This window comes from Acanthochromis polyacanthus, chromosome 13 (assembly GCF_021347895.1).
Source record: "Acanthochromis polyacanthus isolate Apoly-LR-REF ecotype Palm Island chromosome 13, KAUST_Apoly_ChrSc, whole genome shotgun sequence".
NCBI classification, from domain to species: domain Eukaryota; kingdom Metazoa; phylum Chordata; class Actinopteri; family Pomacentridae; genus Acanthochromis; species Acanthochromis polyacanthus.
In genome coordinates this window covers 36,867,615-36,892,963 of record NC_067125.1, presented here as the reverse complement: position 1 = coordinate 36,892,963, position 25,349 = coordinate 36,867,615, and the positions used below count along the sequence as shown (strand labels likewise).

Sequence of the window (25,349 nt, the reverse complement as noted above, 5' to 3'; positions counted from 1 at the left end):
ATTGTGAAGGGCTCATTTTGTGAAGTGAAGCTACATCAGTTACATATGTTAAGAAACAGATTCCAGTTACTGTACTGAATCTCCTCCACTAGATCGAACCCTTCTTCGTGTCGCTGGCTCTGCTGGATGTGCGAGAAGGGAGAAAGGTGTCCGCAGACTTCCACGTCGACCTCAACCACGAGGCCGTGCGTCAGATGCTGGGAGGCTGCAGTAACGGGACAGGAGGTCCAGGCACGGTGGTCGGAGGTCAGGAGAACGGCTTGTGCTCTCCTGCTGAGAGGAAGCCAGGCGACTGTTACCTCAGCCTGGACTTGGACCACTGGCTCTGCTTTCCCAAACAGGTACACGGATGTTTTATAGATGGAGTCAAATGAAAAATGAATACTTTCCATCCATTACTCTGCATGTGTAGACTGATTCTAATTCTCTGATGGTGTCCTGCAGGCCATCTTCTCAGTGACCAACCCTCATACGGACATAGTGATGGTGGCAAGAGTGGAAAAAGTGCTGATGGGAAATATTGCCTGTGGTACTGAACCTTACATCAAGAATACAGATTCCAGCAAGGTCAGGAAGTATTTTTTTGTCATTTTTTATCATTCTCACTGCTGTAGATGACTGTTTAAATCTAAGCTTAATGTCATATATTTATTCTTGATTTAAATTCATAAGTCATCAACAACATAGAGCTAAACCTTCTATGATGTCCTATCTACTAAAGAAAATTGGGGAAAATGGGCAATTAAATGTTCTGTTAAGGCGTTTGTTCTGAGGAAAATGGCTTTATCGAGTGAGACAGTTTAGACAGACATTAGCAAAATGGTTTTTCCTGTAAGACCAGAGTTTATCTTCATCACTGAATGCCAGTCAGCTCAGATCCTGCAGAAATTAGGTTTTTCCGAGATCCTATCCAGGGCGTTTCCTGGCTTTCCCCACTGGCACTGCTCCATGTGGTCCTTGTTTAAACAGCTAAGTGAATCACCAGACATTCAACCTGCTGCCAGAGTTACTGTGTGAAACAGGCCCTGATTTATTTTGTCACTCTGCTCAGGTCAAGTAGGATTTAGGGCGGATCGCATCCCATTGTGTCCATGAATGTCAGCTGTTTGTGCTTCTTGTTAGCATTTCCCTCCATCCAACTTTGTCTGTTTGTGTTTTGAACAGACTGTCCAGAAGATTTTGAAATCCAACAAGCAGTTTTGCAGTAAACTGGGAAAGTACCGAATGCCGTTTGCTTGGTCCGTCAGGTCAGTTGCGGTGTTTGAAGTCTCTGCTTTCATAACATTTAAAAATGTCTCATTCTTGTGGGATGTAATCTCACACAAATTGGTAGTTTATGTCTCTTTCTTCCTGTTGTATCGTTCTTTTGTAGGCCGGTGTTTAAGGACAACCATGGGGCACTCGATCGAGAGTCTCGTTTCTCACCTCTTTTCAAGCAGGAGAGCAACAAGATTTCCACAGATGACCTGATTAAGCTGGTGTCTGAGTACAGAAGGTAAGATGGCCTGTATGCTTGATTGAAAAAGTAGGTCACGTACACTTCTTCAGGAACAGATGCTTATTTACCACAACATTTCAATCAAGCTTTTGTCTTTGCAGGGCTGAAAAGACCAGCAAACTGCAGACTGTTCCTGGGACACTGGACATTGCAATGGACTATGTTCCAATGGAGCATCCAAGTATGTCAGCTGTTCAGCCAAATGTGTCTTCTTCATGCGTGTTCCTTTTCTGCTTCCTCCCTCCTTTCTCTAGTATGACACGTGATTGAAACTTTTTCTTTCAGACTGTGTGACATCCTCGTATGTACCTGTGAAGCCCTTTGAAGAGCTGAGCAAACATCAGCCCACAGTGGAGGTGGAGGAGTTCGTCCAGGACACCACAAAGTTCACTCAGCCACACCGAGTCTACAGAAACCACATCTATGTGTACCCGAAACACCTCAAGTATGACAGCCAGAAGAGCTTTGCCAAGGTATAGCACTAAAGCATAAGCATAATCTAAATGGAAGTTTATTAAAAAGGATGAAAATCAACTGTAAAATGACATTCCTCTTATTTTTACATACTTTGTGTGCTTTTATTGCGTATGTTTTTGAATGTGTTCCATCATTAACATTACAATGGCCCCCTTGTTCACAGGCTCGTAACCTCGCAGTCTATGTGGAGTTCCGCAACTCAGACGAAGAAGTTGCCAAACCATTAAAGGTAGAAATTTATGCTGAAAACGTGCTGATGGGACGTTTATTGGCTTTTATATGACTCATTCTCTCTCCAGTTAAGCTCTTTATATCATGGAAAACTGCTGTTTTTGTAGTGCATCTACGGCAAGCCAGGAGGACCCGTTTTCACCACAGCTGCCTGTTCCACAGTCCTGCATCACTCCCAGAACCCCGACTTCTATGATGAGGTGAGGAACATTGTTGGAAAACAATAGAAATAAAGAGAATCTGGAAGCAGGTCAACTCTAGTTTCACCACATTTTATATGCTTGTTCTTTTTCTTCGATTTACAACATTTTTACTGGACATATAACCCCCAAAATGCTGTTGTGTCATCAGGTGAAGCTTGAGCTCCCTACCCAACTTCATGAAAAGCACCATCTTCTTTTCTCCTTTTACCACGTCACCTGTGACATCAATGCCAAGACAAATGCTAAGAGGAAAGAGGCCCTGGAGACCCCAGGTGAGAGGATGGTAGATGTTGGGGACTGTCGTGAGGTGGTTGGTTCCTCTCCAATTTTCAGGATTTTTCTTTGTTTTTTTACACTGTGTTCTTTTTAGTGGGGTATGCGTGGCTGCCTCTCCTTAAAGAAGGCCGCGTGTTGTCTCAGGAGTTTAACATCTCCGTCTCCTGTAATCTGCCGCCTGGATACCTGGCCATCAAGGAGGCCGGCAACACCAAGGTTAGAACAGCGAGGAGAGTAGAAATGAAAGAGGGAGAGAGAAGAGAGTGGGGCTCTTAAAATACTGCTGAATACTGTGACTATTAATTTGTGACAGATGAGGGATGGTAACCATAACAGCATGTGATAAATTGAGCTGTTTCCAATGTTCTGACTCCAGCTGTCTTCCCTTTTCACAGAATGGAGCAGATGTGAAATGGGTCGATGGAGGAAAAGCTATCTTCAAAGTGTCCACTAATGTCGTCTCCACAGTATACACTCAGGTAGGACCCCCATCTGGGTTCTTGCAGTTTTTCCAGCATTTTCTTTTTCTTCCTCTTTTTTTTTTTTTTTTACAAGCTTACTGATAGTAGAGACAACCAGGAACATATTCGAGGCATGCCTGGCTCTTTGACCAGTGAATGATCAGAAACATTTAGAGCACCACATAACCCTGAACAATATAAAAAACAATCCAAAAATGGCATTCTACCTGTTATTTCTGTTACCTAACATTTCAACTGCTTGACTGCAACAGTAAAGTGAACATAAAATGAATGTTAGATATGTAGTGTGCAAATATATGCACTCGTTTGCATGCTGAAGACGCACAATCAGCATTAGTGGATCGTGTGGTAATTTTCTTCTTATGTAGTCTGGCGCATGAAAAAAGGAAGCAGACTGTTTCTGTTTACAGTTTACCAGTAGAGGATGTTTGGAGCCCTGCACTGCAGTGTCTTCAATCTTTTGGGTTTACGTCTCTGAACCTCAGAGAGACTCATTGTTGTCACATTTTCAGTCACTGTGGGCTCATTTTTCACTGCAGTATCAACTCCTGCACCTCTTTGGAAACAATACAACAATGGCTGAAAGTGGAGGGGACTCAGAAATGTCCTTTATGCCACATGCGACACAGAAAATACCAAAATCAATTAAAAATGGCAGTTGAATTTCTTTATTTTATGAAAAACAAAATAAGAAAGAAATCAACCTGTGCAAATATGACGGCTCTTGATGCTATAGGTATTTTACTACTTATATTTTTAGCTGCAGTTCAGTCCAGTTCAGCCCATAGTCCTTGAATATTTGTCACATGACTGTTGGTCACAGCCGAGTCACTAACTGACTCTCAGTTGTGCTGTGCATTGCAGATTTTTTTGGTTTTTGACAGAATCCTGTTAGTGCAAATGATTTATTTTTTAGCTTTAATTCAGTTAATTTGTCCGACAGAACTCCATGTCACGTGATTTGTTCAAAGATTGTCATAAAGATACTGGGCTTTTTTTTTTAGTTTTTACAGGTTCTGGCTCTGATAAATAGTATAGTTTGGGGTAAATTAAAAGAAATATATTATTCAAGGCAGGTTTTGGGGTTCAGAGAGTTTAATCGGATTAGTCTTGGCTTTAGTTTTGCTTGCAATTTAATAAATGAAATATAGAAAAATCTAAATAAATAATAAGGTAAATGTAAAAACATGAGTGCTTTTACAGAAGAGGTAAGAGTATAGTCGCATATGTAAATGATAAAAGATTCTAAACAAAATACAATAATTGTAGATACATGTCAAAATGTAACAGACACATCGCATAGAAAATCTGTAAATATTTAATTCCAGTGAATCACTGGAATATGGTATCATGTTGGCATATGTTCAAAAATAAAGACTTTCTTTAGGGAGATGTTAAAAAATATCAGTAGATTTTTATATTGCACTGGGGAGGTTTGTGGTGCCGCAAATGTCCTACTACCAAGATGTTCTTTGTTATTTGTACCGCTACAAAGAACAGGAATAGATAAATAGATAGTAAATTGGCCTCAGTAGCACAATATGATCAAAATATCCCTGAACTCCATACTTGCTGGTTATTTAATGGTGTTTTTGTAGCTGTAAAATCCATTCCAAGTGTTTGAGATAAGGCTAAGACTGAACCACTCAATGACATAGCTGTGAGTTATTGAAGTTCTCATTTTCGGCTTTAACTGTCACTTGAAAAGGAGTCTGTCCGCTAAGTAACATTGCAGATGCTTTCTGTTGATTTAATGAGTTCTTCTGTCTGTGCCAGGACCCCCACCTGAACCGATTCTTCCAGCAGTGCCAGAAGAGAGAGCTGGACCTCTCTCAGCCTCCTACCTCCAACTTCCTCAACTGCCTGAAGGTCAGAGAAAAGACAGTATATCTCCTCGAATCTCAGTTACTCTGATTGAGACAAAAACCAGGGCCTTGGCACCTCAACGCAGTAGATGTGCAACACCATGTTGGACTTTTCTCAGCCTCTTTATGGTTTATATTTTTTCATTACCACCCTTCTTACTTTCAATCCTCTCCACCTCTTCTTCCTCCTGAAATGCTCCAGGGTCTCCTCAGTATGGAGAGAATCCCAGTGATCGTCCGATTTCTGCCAGTGCTCTTCAATCAGCTTTTCAAGGTTCTGACTCAGAATGACAATGATGAGGTCACTACCGCCACCACCAGGTAGGCAGCGGTACTACAGAGGTCCCTAAGAAATGTGTTTACTTCAGTGTTGTGGGTCAGTGGATGTAATGAAACACACAAAGAGAAAAGCACATAGTGTTTAAAATCCTATTTTCTCTTTATAAGCCAGTATGTGATTTTTGGGGGATTTTATTGTAGGATTAATCCAAGATCATAAAAACCTTATCCCATCTGTTTTAGTGAAAAGTCAGCATATGTCAGACAGTTTTTCATAGATGTTTTCTTACATTATTTTCTTATATTATTTTTTTCAATTAAGTACAGATTTTTTTTATAGCTAGTATATGACTTTGGGGGATTTTTTGTAGGATTTATCCAGGATCATAAAAAAATTGATTCCAGCTATTTTCTTATATTATTTATTATTCCAGCTATTTAAGAGAAAAAAATATATTTTAATTTATGTTTTCTGACATTATTTTGATATATTTTTTATTTATGTATTTTCATTTTTAAAAATAAATCTCATCTTCTCCTTTCATGGCTATTATATAACTTTTGAGAATTTTATTGTGGGATTAATCCAGACATATCAAAATGTATTCTAGCGAGTTAAGAGGGAAAAAAACAAAATGTGTCAGAATGTTTTTAATAGAGGTTTTCTGACATGATTTTCTGACATTATTTTCTTACAGTATGTTTTATATGCTGATTTATTTATTTGTTTTTTTTTTTAGAAATGTTCTCTTCTTTTTTATTTCTAGTATATTCATTTTGGGGGTTTTATTGTAGGGTTAATCCAGGCTCAAAAAAGTTTAATTATATATTATATTAATCTTGTCTTTTTGTAGCTTGTATATGACTTTTTGGTATTTATTTCAGGATTAATTCAGATTCATAAAAAAGTTATTCCAGCTATTTAGCTATTTAAGAGAAAGGAAAAAATATGCATCAGACAATTTTGACAGATGTTGTCTGGCATAATTTTCTTAATTCTCTCGTATAATTTTTAAATAGATTTTTTAATACTTTTTTTATAAATTCCGTTTTCTCTTTTTATGGCTAGTATATGACCATCTTGGTATTTATTTTATGATTAACCATCCAATTAAAGATGTTTTCCCAGCTATTTAAGAGGAGAGGCAGAAAATATGTCAAACAGTTTTTGCTAGATGTTTTCTGACATTATTTTCTTAAAATAATTTTTATAAATAAACCTTTGTTGTTGTTTTCTGTGTCTCCAGAGTGCTGGTCCACATTGTTGCAAAGTGCCATGAAGAAAACCTGGACCACTACCTGCACTCATATATCAAGGTATAATAGAGGATTGTGTGTGCAGTAATCTGTGGTATGAAGTGTATTTGTTTTTGTGTGCTCTGGAAGATCATGTAGTAGTTTTTAAGGCTGTTGTTTTCCACAAAGTAGTGGAATCCCAGCATTGGTAATTTAATTTGTGGAGGGGGGAAAAAATACAGCAAAGAGGGCTTCAGTTGTGTGTGTATGTTTGTGTGTTGTTTGTGTGTGTTTGGGCCAGCAGGAGTGTGGCTATGGGCCACGTGCCCAGAACACTGTGCGAACACACACAGGAAGAAGGAGCAAAGAAGAAGAAGAAAGAAAGGGGGATTGAGTAGGAGGCAAACTAGGACATTCAGCCAGCTCAATCAGTAACACAAGGCGTGTTTGTTTAGGGGGGGAAATCAGTGAGAGAATTAGAGACAAGAGCAGAAGAAACCACAAGACCTGTTTCATGTTGGGCACAGCAAAGGAAAACTGCACAGTTTTTGAAGAGGTAGTGACAAAGAGGAATGGTGGGAGGCAAGAGGACCAGCAGAGCTAATGGAACCAGGGTTGCCATGGTAACAGATTGGCATGATGTTCAGTACTAGTGGTGGCCAATTTAAACTGCAGAGTGTGTGTGTGTGTGTGTGTGTGTGTGTGTTTGGGTGAGTGTGACCATGTGCATGTTCATTTGAGCATGAATTAAGTAGCATTCAATAATATTCCTTGAACCAAGCCTTAGGCATGTTGAATGTTTGTGTTGTTGTTTTTTTCAATCTAATCAGCCAAGTGGAAAATGCTTTATTTTGCTTTTTTCAGGCTTCTGGTTGTAAATATTTTTGGTTCACATGTTTTTATGTTTTTGAATGTGTGTATTGGTGCATATTGTGTGTATTAGTACATAGCAAATTAACCTCAGGCTGTAAGAAATTCTTTAAGACGTTTTTTTTTTCTTATTTTCTAAGCTAGGCCAAGAAAAAAATACATTATTTTTATTTTCAATTATTCTGTAAAATGTTTCCTCAATTCAAGAGCTTTTCTTCATCTACACAAAATCAAAATGTGTCTTAAATGTTGCTGTTTTGTTTGTCCTGCTATCCAAAGCCTTAAATATTGTTTGTACTAGAATCTAAGGCAAAAAATGATACATTTACTCCTTTGAAAACCTTATTTTGCCACTGTTTTGTCATTTTTGCCTAAAAATAGCTTTAATAATTGCTTGATTATCAACCTACTGTTTATTTTAATGGACTAATTGTGGCAGCTCTGTTGCATGCAATTCCCTATCTTACTTTACCCCTATTTCCATCTTACTATTGTTGTTTTCCAGTGAAAGCTGGAAAATGCACCAAAAAATCATTTAAAAGAATAAATCAATATTGAAAAAATAATAATTCAGCCCTACTGTGTGTGCCCTTGAACACATTTTCTTCCTTTCTTGTGTGTAGTTTGTGTTCAAATCGGAGGCTCATGGCTTCAGGACAGTTCATGAGGAGCTGGCGAAGGGAATGACCTTTGACCTGAAGAGCAACGAGCAGGCAGCAGTCAGAAATGTCCTGAAGGTTTGTCTGCCTCCTCATACCCATTTTGAATTTATTGGTTCTGAATTTATTCATTTTAAATCCTAAATTTTAGTATTTACAAAATGAATCATTTGCTTGTGTCTCGAAGATTGAAGAAAAAAGAGAGAAATTTTCTTAATTACTGATGAATGTGGATTTAGAACGAGTTTGCTTTGCCCTCCCCTGCTTTCAGTTCTCCTGGTTCTTCTTTGAGCTCATTGTCAAGTCCATGGCCCAACATTTGGTTGACTCTGACAAGGTAAAGGTAAGTTGTCATACTCTGCTTTAGGCTCCTCTAGTCTCTGTTTCACCACATGTTGTTTGTTAAGTATATTTCCCTTGCACTGTCTAATCTTTCTGCAACATTTTGCCTGACTGCGTAATGCTGACTGCAGCTTCCGAGGCCTCAGCGTTTCCCCTCATCCTACCTGAGCCGTGTGGAGACGCTGGTGGAGACGGTGTCCGAACACATCTTCTGGAAGAACAAAGACCTGTCAGAAGAAACTCGCAGTGCAAACTTAGCTGTGGCAGCATTTGTCAAGGTGAGAGCAGAATATTTAGAGGTTCTGCAGTGGTTTTACATTATCATATTAAATGAAACATTGTCCAAAAGACAAGATGTTGTTGCCAGTTGTGCTTGGGCACACGTGAAGGAAACATACAGCACTGTGCTATTAAGCTTACTGTAATTTTCTCCCGGAGGGATCAATGCAAACCGTATAAACTGTCTGCAGACAAAAATTGCTACCCATTGATTGCTCCATCTGTGCTAAATGATCCGTCTCTCGCTGTTTTATTAGCTGATGCTGAGTCTCATCTCCGGTTTGACAGTATTTGTCTTCCTCTTTGCAGCGCTGCTTCACTCTGATGGACAGAGGCTTCACATTCAAGCTAATCAGCAACTATATTAACATGATCACTGCCACTGACAGCAAGGTAAATCAAATGTAATTAGGACTGTCTATATCTGTCTATTTATATACAGTTCATACAGTTTATAAAATCCATACTATTTATACTTCTCATACAAGTGTTTATCTGAACCTGTAGATTTAATTTGTCTGCTTTATATTGTATCCATGTTTCTATATAATTTTATGTTACTGTGTTCATAGAGTTCTCTCCATACTGCTAACTCTGTTTACACTGTAACATGCTGTATGTACGGTACCATAGCTTAAATAATGCCCCTTACTGCTGCTTAGATATTAAACTACAAAGTTTAAATTAATCTGATCTAAAATTATGCCAAGAAATCATCCCTGAAAGGTAAAGATTCTTTCTTAGAGTTTGCTGTTACATATATACACACTGCAGTCATTTTTTGTGTCCCTGATAGGTCCTGTGCGAGCTGAAATTTGAATTCCTGAGAGAAGTGTGTAACCACGAACACTACATTCCTCTCAGCCTGCCGCTACCGTCTGCTCGCATCACAGGTAAGAGCCCAAGTCCGTCCCTGTGGTCTGCTGTTAATGTTGTAACTATCATACATCGAGTAGCTCCCACTCTCATTTGTTAATTAACACTCTGTCTTTCTCTCTCGCTATTTCTGTCACTTCCGTCTCACTTTATGTGTCCATGTCAGACCATGCATCCCCAGAGCCACAAAGCACTCATGGTAAATATGTTCACTCATTCCTCTGTACTGTTGAATGTGCTACAGTGGCATGACGATGATGAAATTCATTGAAAATGTGGCTTGTCACAATATTTGCTCACTGTAACCAGATTTCTATTTAGAAATGAATTAACTCACTCCCCCAGTGCAAAGCAAATAGTGGCGTGCGTTATTTAAATTATGCACAGCTCAGTTAATTTCCATTTAAAATCCTTTATGGTGTCTCTCCTCAGTGTCGGTGCCTGAGTACAACCTGACTGGAGAGTTCTGCAGGAAGCACTTCCTGACCGGCCTGTTGCTAAGGGAACTGGGGCTGGCTCTCCAGGACGAGCAGGACCTGAGACACCTCGCCTTGGCCACCCTGAAGACTCTGATGGCCAAACACTCTCTGGATACACGCTATGCCACCAAGGTAGACAGGACACATGTTTATATGGGAGGAAAATAAAAGGCATGAAAAATGAGTCACGCGCACACAGTAGAAATTCTTCCATCGTGACTCATGCAAACACATACCCGCTGACATGTGACCGTTCGTAGCAGCTGCAGGCAGCAGTGAGGACATCTTAATGGATGCTTGAAAGTGTCAGATGAAGTTGGTAATGTGCCCTCTGTTAAACAGCCCCAAATACTGCCAACCACAACACAACAGCAGGACTGTAGTCAAGACCAAAACTGGGTCTTCTCATGTCTGAGTCAGACCCAAATGTGTGCAACTGGGAAACAAAATGGAAAACAGGGAAAAAGTGATGAGAATGAATGTTTGGTAAAAGACCACAGCATTTTCTTGGAAGGATGTATTCCTCATTATGTAACTGTACAGATTTCATTTTCTGTTATGCACAATGCAAAAACAACACAGAAATAGACAATCAAATAAAGCTTCTTGGATACACTGATAAATGTTTAGCATAAAATTTCAAACACAGTTTTACTCTTTCTATTCTTTTAACAAGAAACAACATATTAGAATTTAAATATGCACTTTTGAGCTGTCTAATTCAAACTGAGATGTTGATTTACACTTTGACAAGAGTGTCTGCACAAATCCTCGGTGACACTAATGTGATGTGGTGTTTTTCCAGGAGAAACAGGCGAGAATTGCATCTCTGTACCTGCCTCTGTATGGCCTGATCTTGGACAACATGCCTCGTTTCTTCCTCAGGGACCTTTTCCCCATCTACTTCACATCTAGTGACCAAGTAAGAATCAAGACAACAGATGAACTGGTAGATGCTCTGTGTGCTGCACTGATTAATCTCTGTATACACATGAGTATAAAACATAACCACGCTGTATTTTATGGTTAAAAATACTTTTGTCTTAGCAATGGTAAAAATGTTTGCATAGTTATAGCTTGCATTCTCATTCGTTCTGACATGTTACGTGGTGTATTGCCATGCAATTACATTTCTGTTATGGGGATTCCGCTAAACACAACTTGACGCCAGTGCACATTAAGGCAAATGACACAGGTTTAACCCTGTTATGTCCTCAGTTTGACCATGTGCTGCACATTGTATGCGAATTTGTTTTCAGTATGACTTTCCTAGCTCAAATTTTACATTTTGTGGAGCTCTAATAAGTTTTTTTGAACCATTGTTTTAATATTGTACACATTGTTACAATCTTCACAGGCTCCTAGTAAAGCATCATACCTAATAGAAGTGATATTACAAAAGACTCAGTCTGGACAAAAATGATTCTCCTTTCCCTATCTGCACTTCTACCAGGGCTCTCGAGATGACCTCAGTGTGGGAGGGGGAGTGGCTGGAGGGGTGATTCCTGTGACTCGCCATGCCAACTCTGTGGATGCCTCCTTTTCCAAAGAAGTCCTGAACTCCATCACAGGTAGCACCTTTTGATGTGTGTCTATTTCTAATGTCTGTGTATATATGGTAAAAAAAAAGAAGCTGTGAATCGGGACACTGATGCCAACGCCCCTCCCCCTTTTCCACCAGCTTTTTCATCCCTGGCAGTTGCTACGGGTAACCAGGCGGACTCTCGAGGTTCTCTGATCAGCGTGGACTCCAACCCTAGCAACAGCGACAGGAACAGTGAGAAGATGGATGGATGTGAGAAGGTGAGAGAAGGGGATTATAAAAGATACAACCGTCAGATTCTGTGTTAAGATGTGTCCATTGTGGATGCAGGCAGAACAAACACATCTGTCTGAAGAGTTTAAACCGTTTATTTGTTAAGTGGTTGATATATACTATGCATCTTTATCATCGTGTGTCCGTCATAACACACATCAGTATCAGATACAGATTTTCTGAAAGAGGAATATGCTCAATAAAGACTCATTTGCAACTACTTATGTTTAACAAATAGACAAACTGTTCTTATATCAACTAAAGAACTAGTCAATTTGGTGCATACTGGTGTCCTAATCAAGTATAACAGTCAAGTCCAGTTGGGGATCTTGTCTATTCCGACCACCTAATAAATGTGAAAAAATAACAAAAGAAAGTTATTTCTATCATCAGTCCGCCCAACAACCTCCATCAAACCACAGTAGATAATATAAACTAATTTTACATTATTAGAATGATTAGTTTTTCAGTTATATAGGAAATTCTCTATTTTGTAAAATTTATCTCCCAATGTGAAAAGATAAATTGAAATTTCTAAACATTTACTGTATGTACTGGAATTTTTTTGCCTAAGGATAGCAAGTCTTGGGTGCCCCTGAAGCTTAACAGGTTGAGCGGGTGACCCATAAACAGGAGCTATAGTCCCCGACACGGTGGTCATGAGTTCGAGTCTGACCCATGGCCATTTACTGCATGTTTTTCCCCTACTCTTCTCACATTTTCTGTCTCTCTTTCCACTGTGCTACTACGATAAAGGCTAAAAGGCCAAAATAAAGACAGCAAATCTAAAAAAAAAATACTGCATCAGCTTGTAAAAATACCCATAATATCTGTCTCTCTGTCTTTCTGAAACCTGCGAATTCACATAAATAAAAACTGAGAGCATGACCTTAGTGCAAACAGTGGTACAAACAACCAGACTGTTTGGCTATGACTGCATTTATGTCTGGATGTTTGTCCTTAGTTTGCCCGACCCCAGTCCCTCATCGGTTATGGTTCTCGATGTGACAAATTGGACCAGGCGGAAACCCGAAGTCTGCTCATGTGCTTTTTGCACATTATGAAAACTATATCTGAAGGTAAGAAATTACATTTTCTGAGAATCATACACAGGATTTCCACAGATCAGACAGAATCTTACTGACTTCTGTGTGGAAATGTGCTATTTTATGAGTTATTGCATTTACTATTTTACATCTTATGTGTGCATTTCCCCATTATAGGATAATGATTTAGATTTTTTAATGTTGTTACAATGCTGTTAATGCATTGAATTGCAGATATGTACATTTTCTGCAGGTTATAATACTAATCCTTGATTGAATTTTGTCTGCTTGCATCACACGAGTAACATATTTGTGTAAAAATATTGACTGTATGAAAAACTTGGCTTGAAATCTGCCCCAGTATGTTCCATGATGTCTCTTTCTGTCTGTTTCCAGATGTGCTGGTGTCCTACTGGCACCGGGCCATTCACCAGGAGATCTCAGACTTCTTTAACATCCTGGAGTAAGAGCTCTTTCTTCGATGAGGAGTTTTAACACAGGCCCTGTTTGGCTTATTAGGAACACTGAGTATTCAAACTGAGAGAGAAAAAAACAAGTAGACAGAAAAGGATTGGGATAGTCGAAAGAGAAGAAAAGGGAACACGGCCAGAAGAGAACAGATGAAAATAATGACACAGCAAGAGAGAGAGAAGAAAAACAGACTGTAATTCCAACGAGAGCTCCCTATCCACCGAAGAGTGCAGTAAATTAAGTTTCTGTGTTTCCTGTTTGTGTCAGCATCTAGACTGTTCTGGTGCTACTCAGTTTGATCACATGCACTTCTTGCCGTCTTCTTGTCTTACAAAACACGTACAAGCAAAGAAAGTAACACTTAAGATGTTTCTGCATTGTCTTTTTCTTCAGGCTGTGTCTGCAGCACTTCAGGTTCCTAGGAAAACGCCACATAGCCAGGTGAGTCAGTGGTTTCCCCAACAAAGACGAGGACCAGGTGCCACTCAGATGCATTTATTATAATGCTGAAGACATGGAAACAGCTTATTAACTCAACATACATGCCGCAGTCAAAGGTTGCAACACCCCCACCCACTGATGCATAATTCATATAATCACGCTCACACATGAATGCACACGAGCGTAAATGCTGCCACACACAGACATGTGAAAACACACACAAATAAACGAATCACACCCAGTCAGACAGAAATACTAATATGTGTTCTGTATGCGTGTGCACACTCAGGGATGTGCTTCAAGAGGGGAAAAGGTAAAGGAGGGAAGAAAGGAATGGAAGGGGGGAGGTGAAACTCCTGGATCTTGCTGTTAAGAGAGAATCACTGCTGGATATTGTACTGTAGTAGTTGGCAAGCGCACGATGGGGGTTGCTATCGTGTGTGTGTGCTCTTACTGGAGCTGAGCCATTGGCACTGCGAGACTCTTCCATCTTCTGGTTCCTCCCAGCTAATTAAATTAGCCCTCTTTTTCCTTTCAGCAATAGGATGCTGAGATGTAAGCCAACAAAAGGCTGGGAGAACACACTGCTTTACTGTGTGTGGAGGCATTAACTGAATAAAGATAGCTGGAAGCCTAGCTCGGGCTCTCAGACGTAGTTGAGCCTGTCTGGGGCTGCTAGCTACTTAACATTCGTCTGTAATACCGGGCCATGGGGGATTCACAGTCTTACGCCTGTTTCTGTCTCAGCATCTCTCCCTGTTCGCTCTTTGATGCCTGGCTGACTCACTGTGGGCACCCATTGAAGCTCAGGAGTGATGAAATACACCAGCAGTGTTGCCAGCAAGCAAGCAAAAGAGAGAGAGAGACAGCCAGACAATGTATCAGACAACAATTCAGTCATTAAAGTCCCTGAAAACTTGGTTACAAACATGAAATATTGTACATTCAAGCAGCAACAAAAATAGAAGTTTGAATGACAAGCACTCTGATGTATTATTTACTAAGAGTAGTTATACAATTTTGCTTCAAAAGCAATGTGTGGATGTGGTTTGATCAGATTTTATGGGCAACATAAGCTGCTAGTTGAACAGTGCATGATTGTGCATGATTTTGCCGTTTTCTAATTGAGCCACACCCACTTTAGATTGGTAAGGAGACAACAGAGAAAAATTGAAAACTGATTTAATTTTGCCAGAAATCTTACAGTTTAATCATCGAGAATGTCCTGTTATTGTCTGTGTTGGGAGATTCGGAGAGCTTCTCTTCCTTAACTTGCCATATTCTGTAACACACACTTGTACATTACACACTACATGACACAAACAGGTACCTGTAACTGTAACTGTAGTGTTTTCTCCATGTTTGACCTTGCTGTTGCAGGCTCCATCACTGTGCATGCCTCCGCCCTCCCCCTCCATGCATGCTGCTTCTGTTAATGGATTGTCAATGTGACTGCACATTTATTGATGTTCTGCTGCATCAAGTAACCCTTTCTGTGTCGACACACATTACAAACAGCTGTATCTTGTATAAATCTTCGGTTTTGCTCTTGACTTCTTTTTGCATTTCCCTCGCTGATTTTGCATGTCGACCTTGTAACCCTTTGTCTCCATGACCGGCTGGGCTCCACCTGCTGCTTGGCTCGATCGAGTTGTCTTAATGGACTCTGATGCTGTTGGCTTACACAATAATTCTTTCTTTTGTCTGGCCAAGGCGCCGTTTGCTTCACTCAGACTGGCAGCGGTTTCTGATCGCACTTTATTAAAACATCATAAGAATATGATATGTCGAACGTCTCTTTGTCAAGATGCTGTTACTAAGCTGATTTGTGCTGCAGCTTACATCACATCAGTACATTTAAATTCCCATGCTGTCCACTGTCGTACATTACCGCCAACTCCAAGCCTCTGTTCTCCACTAACAATATACTAAGAGTTAATACATTCACACAAGATTCTACTAATGGCAAACTAAAACCATTGACTCTGCTATGCCACTAACCTTTCCATCTGGCTGACCTTCCTCTCTACATGAGATGTTTGATCTTTTTTTTCTAACTCCAGCCTCTCTCATCATGCCAAGGTCAAATTGGAGATCTTGTATGCTTTCAGCATTTCATTTAGCTCTACTGGAATACAATGTGACCTATAAATGTGTAACAGGGTCACAAAAATGCCAAAAATAGAACAGATTTGCGAAGTGTTTACACTTAGAGTATGAGGTCAGTGTTTTGCAGACTAGCAATGATGAACACTAAAACAAGGATGCTCTTAACTAAACTAACTAATGTTAGCTTTGATGTGGTTGGCTTGTGAACAGGAAGCTAGCAGCGGCAGTAAAGCTGGCCCAGTCAACCCAGGCCAATGGCACCCTGAAGGCCTCTAACCACCCCTCTCAACCCTCCAGCCTCTTCCCACAATGGTAATCACCCTTCAGCAGGAGAACAGACAACACCTCAGCCATGATGACAGAGTTAAACTGAAGATACAGAGTCTTTGGAAAGTCTTTAGAATGCTAACAATGTATAGTGATTGGCTTGAAAATGCCATTTTTTTAAATAGCAAGAAACTCTATTTACACAGGTGCAGGCTACACACAGCGACAATGTGAACACTTGGATTTAGATAAAATCAGACAAATGCATTTTTGTCCAGTGTATATTCATCATTTCTGTGACCACTGTGTTTCCATTTTTCAGACTGTAACTGTGTTCTCAGCATGCCCCCTCCTCATACCTGCAGTGTTTTGTGTGATTTGCCAGTGTTTGTCTCTGTACCCTCATGTGTTAATAGACTCCTGAAGTCCTTTGGTCATTCATATTTACCTATCTACTAAAGTGTGTAACCTTTGTAGTGATGGTTGACCTACTACTTCTTATTTAAGTTTTAGTGTAGCTGTCCAAAAATATTGTGCTCTTGTACTGCTATAATATAATTTATACAAGTAATAAATTAAAATGTGAGAGGACTTTAGTTGATATTAGCTGCTGTTGCCTCCAGGATGGCGTCTGGAAATGAAGGCCACCGACATGCTCGCTCCCAAACCATGCCCATCATCAGGGGCAAGAACGCCCTCACCAACCCCAAACTGCTGCAGATGATGGAGACAGGTAACACAGACACCGACTGAGGTGAATATGAAGCTGCTGTTACGGATTTGAGTTACTCATATCTGCTTCTGTTTCTAGATGGGACTATTCAGGATGGCGACACTCTGAGTCCTACAGATGTGGAGGCAAACTTGTCGACAGAGGTGGCACTGACTGTGCTGGATGTTCTAGAGCTCTTTGTTCACCATCACAAGGTCTGTGATCATTTCATACTACACAACCTGGAACTACATTGTAGTTTCATTTATTGTCTTTTGGTCAGTTTTTGGATTTCACAGTAGGATTTAAATGTAATCCAATTATTTTAAATATAGGAATTCTCCACCTTTAACTTTGAGGTTGTGTTTCACACCAGAAATCTTATTTTGAAAAAATCAACCAATAGTTATGTGAACATAGACAGAGTTTTCAAATACTGTTTTTGTCACTGTGTTTTGTTTAAAACATAGCAGCAAAAGAAACAGAAACAGTGATGTATTATTTTCTGCCCCCGTCTTTCTAATGCACAAAACAAAGCCTCAAACTATTTCATCTAACGGAAATATTTGTGTTGGATCCAGAAACAACTGCAGCATAAATCATGCACTCATTTCATACAAGCTAATAACAATACTTCACTGCCACCTGGTGGCTAGAAGAGTCTGTTTCAAAAATGGTGTCCCTGGAAGCATGAAGCAGTCTTTGTGTGAAACTCAAGAAATGTGAAAGTAAAATGTTTTTTTGTGTGTTTTTTCTTGCTCTTACATACATTCATACAGAAGCAGCTGTTGCTGGATGATGGACAGAACACACTGATGAAGAAGGTGCTGGACACCTACTTGCTCTTCTTTCAGATCAACCAATCAACCGCTACGCTACGGCACGTCTTCGCTGCACTCAGGCTTTTTGTGCAAAAGGTTCAGTTGACTTAACTTCAACACATAACATTTAAATCAACACTGATAGTTTTTTTTAAAGTGTGGGTTTACATTTCTATCTCTCTCTGTAGTTTCCCAGTGCATTTTTCCAGGGTAAGGCAGACCTGTGTGGCTGTCTGTGCTACGAGATCCTCAAGTGCTGTAACCATCGATCCAGCTCCACCCAGATGGAGGCAGCTGCCCTGCTGTATTTCTTCATGAGGAAAAACTTTGAGTTTACTAAGGGCAAGTCTATAGTCCGGTCACATCTGCAGGTCAGTGAGTGCCAGTGTGTGGCAGTGCAAATATATATTTCCTGTATTGTTTGATTTGTGAATTATGGTTTCTGAGCTACACTGACCTCTTAGTCCTCTCCATCCTGCAGGTTATCAAAGCAGTGAGCCAACTGATAGCAGATGCTGGAATTGGAGGTTCGAGGTTTCAGCAGTCTCTGGCTATCATCAATAACTTTGCCAATGGAGATGCACCACTCAAGGTATAGCAGATTCTAGGTTTATGTCACAGCTTTCTTATCAATAGTTACAATATACAGCATATTGCATAGTGGTTTTTGTTTTATTTTAGTGTTTGAAATGATTCATAACACGTTTTCCACAGAACACTCCATTCCCTGCTGAGGTTAAAGACCTGACCAAGCGGATCAGGACGGTTCTGATGGCCACAGCCCAAATGAAGGAACATGAGAAGGATCCAGAGATGCTGGTGGATCTGCAGTACAGTCTGGCCAACTCCTACGCTAGCACGCCCGAGCTTCGACGCACCTGGCTAGAGAGCATGGCCAAGGTCCACGTCCGCAACGGAGATCTCTCAGAGGTTAGAAATGTTAGACTTTTTGGCACAATCTTATTTCAATATTGAATAAAACTGATCGTCATGTGCTTGTGTTTCCCTCAGGCTGCTATGTGCTACATCCACATCTCAGCCTTGATTGCTGAATCGCTGAAGAGGAGAGGTTAGTGCACGCCTGATGCTGCATTCACTTTACAAGCTCTTTACAGCATGGTTTGTGCGCGTATGTGTATGCACAAGCACTTGTGCATATGCAGTGCTCTGATATTCTGTGTATCTCTGCAGACATTGTAGCTTCTCTAAGTCCAATCACAGCCATCTTTTGTAAATCAGAAAACCCTTTTCTCTCTGCTAACACACTCATTGAAACTTTTGGGCTAAGTCTTACATGCAATCATGGAGGTTGATGTGTTTGCCTGAAAGTGAAGATGGTGATGACATGAGCGTGTCTTTGTATGGTGGAGGTCAATTAAGAACTCATGACAATTGGAGATGGATTGCCATGCTGTCGATTAGTAGTATAGATCTGTCTTTACATCCATATATCATCTCATTCCCAGCTTCTAGTAGAAATAGAGGCTGCTGTCAACACACTTTTCTGTGCTGCATGGCTTCCTGTTTTCCGATATGTGTGTTCTTATGTGTGCATTCATTTAAACTACAGCACGTGTCTATCGTTTTTGCTTCATGTGCTTGGCATCTTCTCGCATGCGCTTTACCCACTGAGCCCATGGGCCAACTACTTGTATAGTGTGCCAGTAGCTCCAGCTGATTTCTCCTTGAGCATAAGTGGCAAAAACAAGTGGACGTGAACTTTGTAAAACCTGCTCCTCCTCCTCCCCTCCCATCAAACAGGCTACTGGAGAGCTGACAAGGCCAGGATGTCCAGTGTGTCCCCTGAAGAAAGCCCTGTCTTTAAATGTAGCTCCTTACTAACTACCTCCCGAGATCAAGACAGTGAGTGTGTGCGCCTGGGGGCCTGCTGGGTGGTGGGGTTGGGACTTCAGAAGGCATTGATGGAGAGACTGTGGGTGATAGTGGGTGATATCTGGCTTAAATCTCTTGTAATTGAGTGAAGGTGTTGATATTACGAGCTGGACATGATCAACGGGACACCAGGTTGACAGGTGATGGTTCATATTTTAACCACTTTCCTACTGTGTGCGGTGAAATGTTTTGAGGACCACTTTTATTGCCTTGGTGAGTTTGTGTCAGGTTACTTTTTCACTGTTTACACAAGTCTCGCTGGATAAGATGCTCAGTGTCACACTCGCATTTGATGTTTTTAATTTTTTGGAATGCTTGACTGTAAAAACGTCTTGTATTTTCATACAAGACTATTTGTGTTAGATGCACTTTATGCATCTGTATGTTACAAGCGGAGCATAACACCAGCAATCACCTTTGCAGAAAGTGTGCAGGTTTCTCTTTTGAATTACATGCGTTGATTTCGTTTTTTCCTTCTTTGAAACCCCAGCATCGTTCTCCATGGGCTGGGCAGCATTTATGTGCATCAGCCCTAACGTTAAGGAGGAAGGTGCCATGAAGGAAGACACTGGTACACAAGACACACCGTATACTGAGGTCAGTGTTAGTCTTTCATCCTGAGCAGAACTTAATAGCGTTTTATGATCATTACCATTGTGACAACATGTTGACAATGTGTTTTATCATGGCAGTAATTGGGACTGATTTCTCTCTAATATGCTTTGTGATCTGGCTGTACTGAGCAGGACACCCTGGTGGAGCAGCTAGAGCTGTGTGTGGATTATCTGTGGAAATCAGAGAGACACGAGCTCATTGCTGACATCAACAAACCCGTGATTGCTGTCTTTGAAAAGAGGAGGGATTTTAAGGTAACTGTTGCTCTGCCGCAATGTCTGTTTAAATGTTTGAGGAAGTATGCATTGTGAGACATAGTAGTGCTTTTTCTACACCAGAAAAATAAACTAAATCAGTTTCATGATATAATGTCAAGAGTTTAGTGTTAAAACAAGATGTTTTTCATGCTATAACATTAGACAGTTTATCTATAATTACTCATTTTTAAATTCTACTTTGTCTTCTACTTTATGCAGGGTTTGAGACATAGCAATATTCTGTTGTATGTGTTACTGAACACAATAAATGATGCTGTGATAAGTCAGGTGTAAATGGAGCGTTCCCTGACCCTCCAGCTAATCGATGGGAAATGATTCTACGGCTAAACTGTTGGAATCGATCCTTGTGTATACATAATTTTCACAGTATCATCTACCATGCTTAATAACAGCAGAATCTCATCAGATCTCAATCCAACTATGAATTACACACAGTTGCCTCTTTCAAACATGAATTTAATGTTATAATAATAAGCGAGCATACTAAAATGGAGAAGAGTGTCTTTTTAACATAATCCATTTTATGTTGCAATACTGTGAAAACCATCTCACTATAACAAAAAAAATTTCATGTTAGAACTGTTTGTCTTTTGCTGGTGTGGCAGATATAAGCTCCTGTATTGAGCTGAGTTTAAACTTCATTGTGTGTTTCCACAGAGACTATCAGAGCTGTACTACGACATCCATCGCTCCTATCTGAAGGTGACCGAGGTGGTGAACTCAGAAAAGAGGCTCTTTGGTCGCTACTACCGTGTGGCTTTCTATGGACAGGTGAGGGAAAAATTCTCGCACAATACAAAGTTAAATGGACACACCTACAATTCTACAATTTCATTTAGCAGATGCTTTTATCCAAAGCAACGTACATCTGAGAGTAGATACAACACAAAGAAGGATCGAGTCAGGAGAAAACCATCTGGATAAGTGCCATAAAAACCTACACAAACATCAAAGATACATTCACACCACAATGAACCCTCGCTGTCACTACAACAGAGGAAAATTTTAAACTCTGCTTGCCTGTATTTTACAATGCATCTAAATGTACTGAACAATTTTAAAGATTGTGATAAACTAGCTTCCTTTTTAAAATCCTGGATGCTTGACACAGTTTTGTTTTTGTTAATGAGGGGATACAATTTAAAAGCAGACATTTCAGAACTCTGAAGCAAAGAATTGCTTTAAAAGGCTGATGAGAAGAACATCAAAAGAAAGATATCTATCTTGTCAATGGAGAAAGAAACTTAAGGAGGCCAGATTTTCTTGACTGAGTCAGTGTCCTTAATTTCTCTGTCTGCTCTTTTCTTCTTTTTTGTTATATTCTAAATCAAGATTGCGGTAAGTTTTATGTGTCTGATTTTCCATTTTCCTCAGCGCTAACCACTTTTACCTCTCTTTTCCCTCTACCAATATTAACATCTGCTGCTCTGACCCTGTGAAGGGTTTATCTCAAGCTTGCTGTGGTCCATTTTACTTCCCATAATGCCCAGTGGTGGAGTTGTTTCCTCCCTACACATTAAAAAGAGCTGATGTTGAGCAGCCACGGTGGACAGGAAGATACTCTTTAATACACCCCATTCACCTTTGACATTTGACTCCAGCGTTGCTTTGAAAATGACCTCTGTGCACCCCCCCCATCCAGAGCTTAACAATGACACCCTGTTAGTGCTAAGGTGTTCTAACAAAAGGAGAAAATGTGTTATTGTCTGTACACACAACACCACTGACTCTAGAAACCGATAGAGGGCAACATACAGTCAGAGTGACTAAAGCAATACAATCTCAAAATTAAATTTCACATTAATGTCACATCAACATATACGTGTAACAGGCCTTGCTAACTAGTGTGTGTGTGTTTGTGTGTGTGTGTCTTCCGGCAGGGTTTCTTTGAGGAGGAGGAAAGCAAAGAGTTCATCTACAAAGAACCAAAGCTGACGGGGCTGTCGGAAATCTCTCAGAGATTACTCAAACTGTACTCAGACAAGTTTGGAGCTGATAATGTCAAGATGATCCAGGACTCCAACAAGGTAATTAACACAATTTGCCTGCTGTTGTTATTTCAGTTGTTAGTTAATCGTTTGTTTGTGGACAAATAGCTTCACAAAAAGTACAACTTCTTGCTTTAAAAACAGGTGAATCCTAAAGACCTGGACCCCAAGTTTGCCTATATTCAGGTGACGTACGTGGTGCCCTACTTTGACGAGAAAGAAGAACAGGACAAAAGGACAGACTTTGAGAGGCATCACAACATCAACCGCTTTGTGTTTGAGACACCGTTCACTCGGTCAGGGAAGAAACATGGAGATGTGGAGGAGCAATGCAAGAGACGCACCATTCTGACAAGTGAGCAAGTTTCTAGAATCACTAACACATGATCCTTAATCCTACAAGACACTGATAGATAGAATGCTATAAAACAGAGTTGGTCCGACCTGTGCTTTTTTATTTCTTTCTTCAGCGAGTTCCAGCTTTCCGTATCTCAAAAAGCGCATCCAGGTGGTGGAGCAGCAAAGCACAGAAATGAATCCAATTGAGGTGGCCATAGATGAGATGTCACGCAAGGTGTCTGAGCTCAACCAGCTCTGCAACATGGAGGAAGTGGACATGATCCGGCTGCAGCTCAAACTGCAGGGCAGCGTCAGCGTCAAGGTGGGGGTTCTTTGAAAATATAGATGCACATATTTGAATTCGGGTGCTTTGTTTTTGTCTCACCTTATTTTGTCCCATCCAGGTGAATGCAGGGCCTATGGCTTATGCCAGGGCATTTTTGGAGGAGAAGAATGCTAAGAAATACCCAGACAACCAGGTCAAACGTCTTAAGGAGATCTTCAGGTAGGACTTTCCTAAGGAATTCATTATAAAGTGCTGTGTTTTAAATGGAAGCTATTTATTTTGCATTAAGGTTATAATTACTGACATGGGAACAAAAGAAGCACTTTAGTTCACTTGTAGCAAATCTAAACATGCAGCATCATTTTAAAAGCTCAATAAATTTCTAAATGCGTGACACAACATTGCCACACTGTTCCACTCCATCAGGGAAACACGTTTATGTTTTAATCAATGGCAAGAGATTGTTTGAGCAGAATGGATTTTTTCCTTTCTCACATCAGTCAGGTTTAAATACTCAGCACATTACAATAACTCCAACTTGTTTTGCCCTCTGCAGGCAGTTTGCAGAAGCCTGTGGTCAGGCTTTGGATGTGAACGAGCGTCTCATCAAGGAGGATCAGTTGGAGTACCAGGAGGAGATGCGAGCTCACTACCGGGACATGCTGACCGAGCTGTCTGGCATCATGAATGAACAGGTCTCACTATGCAGTGACCAATGAGTGTCCACTCTATAATTACCATTCTGTGGCTTTTTCTTTCCTTTTTTTTTAACTGATTTTTGCCAGTTGAGTTGCATGACACACTGAGCGTCATTTCTCCTATGCATTATTTTATGAGGCATCTTACATTTCCGTGGGTTTCATCAGTTTCTGTTACAGACGCATAGTTGCCTGTGCTTCTTCTCTCCAACCTCTTCTCTCATTGCAGCTTCAAAAACGTCTTCTAGTCGTCAGTACCTCCTCTCTCTCTAACAGCTCTCTGTCCACTCTTTCTAAGGCTGGTATGTCATGTCACCAAATTCCTCTACAAAAGGCATCATGTCACCTTTGCTACTTGCTTCCCTCACTTTACTGACCCACCCTGTCTCAGGATCCAAAGAAGTGCCAGTTTTGATAATTGATTTCTTTTAAATTTCCCTGTTCCAACGTCAGCTTATTTTTTATTCTCGATTTTGTGCAGATTCCTCACACAAGACAGCCAGGAACGGAACGGCACAGCACCTACTGAATGGCCACTAAACTCACCAGAAATTCTTTGTGCCAGTTTGAGCCTCCAAGTGGCTCATTTATTTGTTTCTGACTGTAGTTTTTTTTTTTCCCTTCCTGCTGCAGGGAGCAGCAGACTAGTGGAACTGTGACTGATGGCGAGTGTAGAGAAAACAAAGAGAAGACGTGTGTAGACTGTGGTAGTGCTAGTCCGTAGTCCTGTTGTTGAACTTTGACTGTCTACAGTAGAGGCCAGGCTGCTGGACTGTTAGATACTGTTTGTTTTGGTTTTTAAGAGACTCAATCCATGTGTCGTATAGATCCCCCTGCCCTGCCAACTGATTCATCAGCTTACACACTGACAGACACACCCATGAACAAATGCAGACGGTGTCTTTGTTCACACACATGTGCACACACAACATGCGCCTTCTCTCCACAACCCTGACCCTTTAGAGAACAGTGACCTTACTGAGCTTGAGGTGCGTTCAGCTATATATGTAATATATATCTTTCTGGTGCATTTTGATTACAGTTTTTACATTTTTTCAGTGGAACAATATGTACTTCAAGCTATCTGAAGATGTCTTGCAAGACAGCTAATGTGAAAAAGAAAATAATAAACATTTGGATACTTAATTAACCAAGAATCTGTGGAGTTGAACGCACCTCCAGTTCTTGTTTGAATGTAGAGCAGCTCCACATTGCTACTTTGTATCCTTGCTAACGTTCTGGATATATCAGCTTGCCAATTTTCAAATGGAAACAACAACAAAAAAAATATGTTTTGTAACATTTTTATAATTGAAATTGCATTGTTACTGTTATTATTTCCTGTACTGTTTTGAATTGTAAATAAGAAATATTAATATTTAAAAAAGTTTGAAATGTTTCTTTTTATAAAATATACAATATATAAATATTTGTTTAGCTGAATTAAAAAAACAAAACAAAAAAACCCCTAAAGTTTTATGTATAACATTTAAATAAAAATTTGTTAATGTCCAACA

General features: G+C 40.2%; 1 protein-coding gene across 4 annotated transcripts in view; it reads left to right on the top strand.

The window, feature by feature from the left end:
- Window positions 1-25,349, top strand: part of dock10 (dedicator of cytokinesis 10) — a 45,478-nt gene extending 20,129 nt beyond the window's left edge. Inside the window, exons 12-57 of one of the 4 annotated variants that reach the window (XM_051957493.1) lie at window positions 93-341; window positions 445-567; window positions 1,165-1,247; window positions 1,373-1,495; window positions 1,600-1,679; window positions 1,784-1,971; window positions 2,139-2,204; window positions 2,314-2,406; window positions 2,558-2,681; window positions 2,780-2,901; window positions 3,081-3,164; window positions 4,944-5,036; window positions 5,235-5,353; window positions 6,559-6,628; window positions 8,041-8,154; window positions 8,348-8,419; window positions 8,550-8,696; window positions 9,007-9,090; window positions 9,494-9,590; window positions 9,740-9,772; window positions 10,006-10,184; window positions 10,858-10,974; window positions 11,506-11,623; window positions 11,734-11,855; window positions 12,833-12,947; window positions 13,311-13,377; window positions 13,779-13,826; window positions 16,146-16,247; window positions 16,826-16,935; window positions 17,014-17,129; window positions 17,694-17,831; window positions 17,924-18,106; window positions 18,217-18,327; window positions 18,450-18,665; window positions 18,747-18,804; window positions 19,497-19,598; window positions 20,119-20,225; window positions 20,375-20,497; window positions 21,179-21,292; window positions 22,402-22,548; window positions 22,654-22,864; window positions 22,980-23,170; window positions 23,253-23,353; window positions 23,691-23,829; window positions 24,062-24,134; window positions 24,314-25,349. In XM_051957493.1, coding sequence (XP_051813453.1) covers window positions 93-341; window positions 445-567; window positions 1,165-1,247; window positions 1,373-1,495; window positions 1,600-1,679; window positions 1,784-1,971; window positions 2,139-2,204; window positions 2,314-2,406; window positions 2,558-2,681; window positions 2,780-2,901; window positions 3,081-3,164; window positions 4,944-5,036; window positions 5,235-5,353; window positions 6,559-6,628; window positions 8,041-8,154; window positions 8,348-8,419; window positions 8,550-8,696; window positions 9,007-9,090; window positions 9,494-9,590; window positions 9,740-9,772; window positions 10,006-10,184; window positions 10,858-10,974; window positions 11,506-11,623; window positions 11,734-11,855; window positions 12,833-12,947; window positions 13,311-13,377; window positions 13,779-13,826; window positions 16,146-16,247; window positions 16,826-16,935; window positions 17,014-17,129; window positions 17,694-17,831; window positions 17,924-18,106; window positions 18,217-18,327; window positions 18,450-18,665; window positions 18,747-18,804; window positions 19,497-19,598; window positions 20,119-20,225; window positions 20,375-20,497; window positions 21,179-21,292; window positions 22,402-22,548; window positions 22,654-22,864; window positions 22,980-23,170; window positions 23,253-23,353; window positions 23,691-23,829; window positions 24,062-24,134; window positions 24,314-24,372 — 5,331 coding nt within the window. In that variant the 3' untranslated portion in view covers window positions 24,373-25,349. Of the gene's footprint in view, window positions 1-92; window positions 342-444; window positions 568-1,164; window positions 1,248-1,372; window positions 1,496-1,599; window positions 1,680-1,783; window positions 1,972-2,138; window positions 2,205-2,313; window positions 2,407-2,557; window positions 2,682-2,779; window positions 2,902-3,080; window positions 3,165-4,943; window positions 5,037-5,234; window positions 5,354-6,558; window positions 6,629-8,040; window positions 8,155-8,347; window positions 8,420-8,549; window positions 8,697-9,006; window positions 9,091-9,493; window positions 9,591-9,739; window positions 9,773-10,005; window positions 10,185-10,857; window positions 10,975-11,505; window positions 11,624-11,733; window positions 11,856-12,832; window positions 12,948-13,310; window positions 13,378-13,778; window positions 13,827-16,145; window positions 16,248-16,825; window positions 16,936-17,013; window positions 17,130-17,693; window positions 17,832-17,923; window positions 18,107-18,216; window positions 18,328-18,449; window positions 18,666-18,746; window positions 18,805-19,496; window positions 19,599-20,118; window positions 20,226-20,374; window positions 20,498-21,178; window positions 21,293-22,401; window positions 22,549-22,653; window positions 22,865-22,979; window positions 23,171-23,252; window positions 23,354-23,690; window positions 23,830-24,061 lie in introns of all 4 variants that reach the window. The other 3 variants (XM_051957490.1, XM_022196117.2, XM_051957492.1) reach the window with 3 other exon arrangements.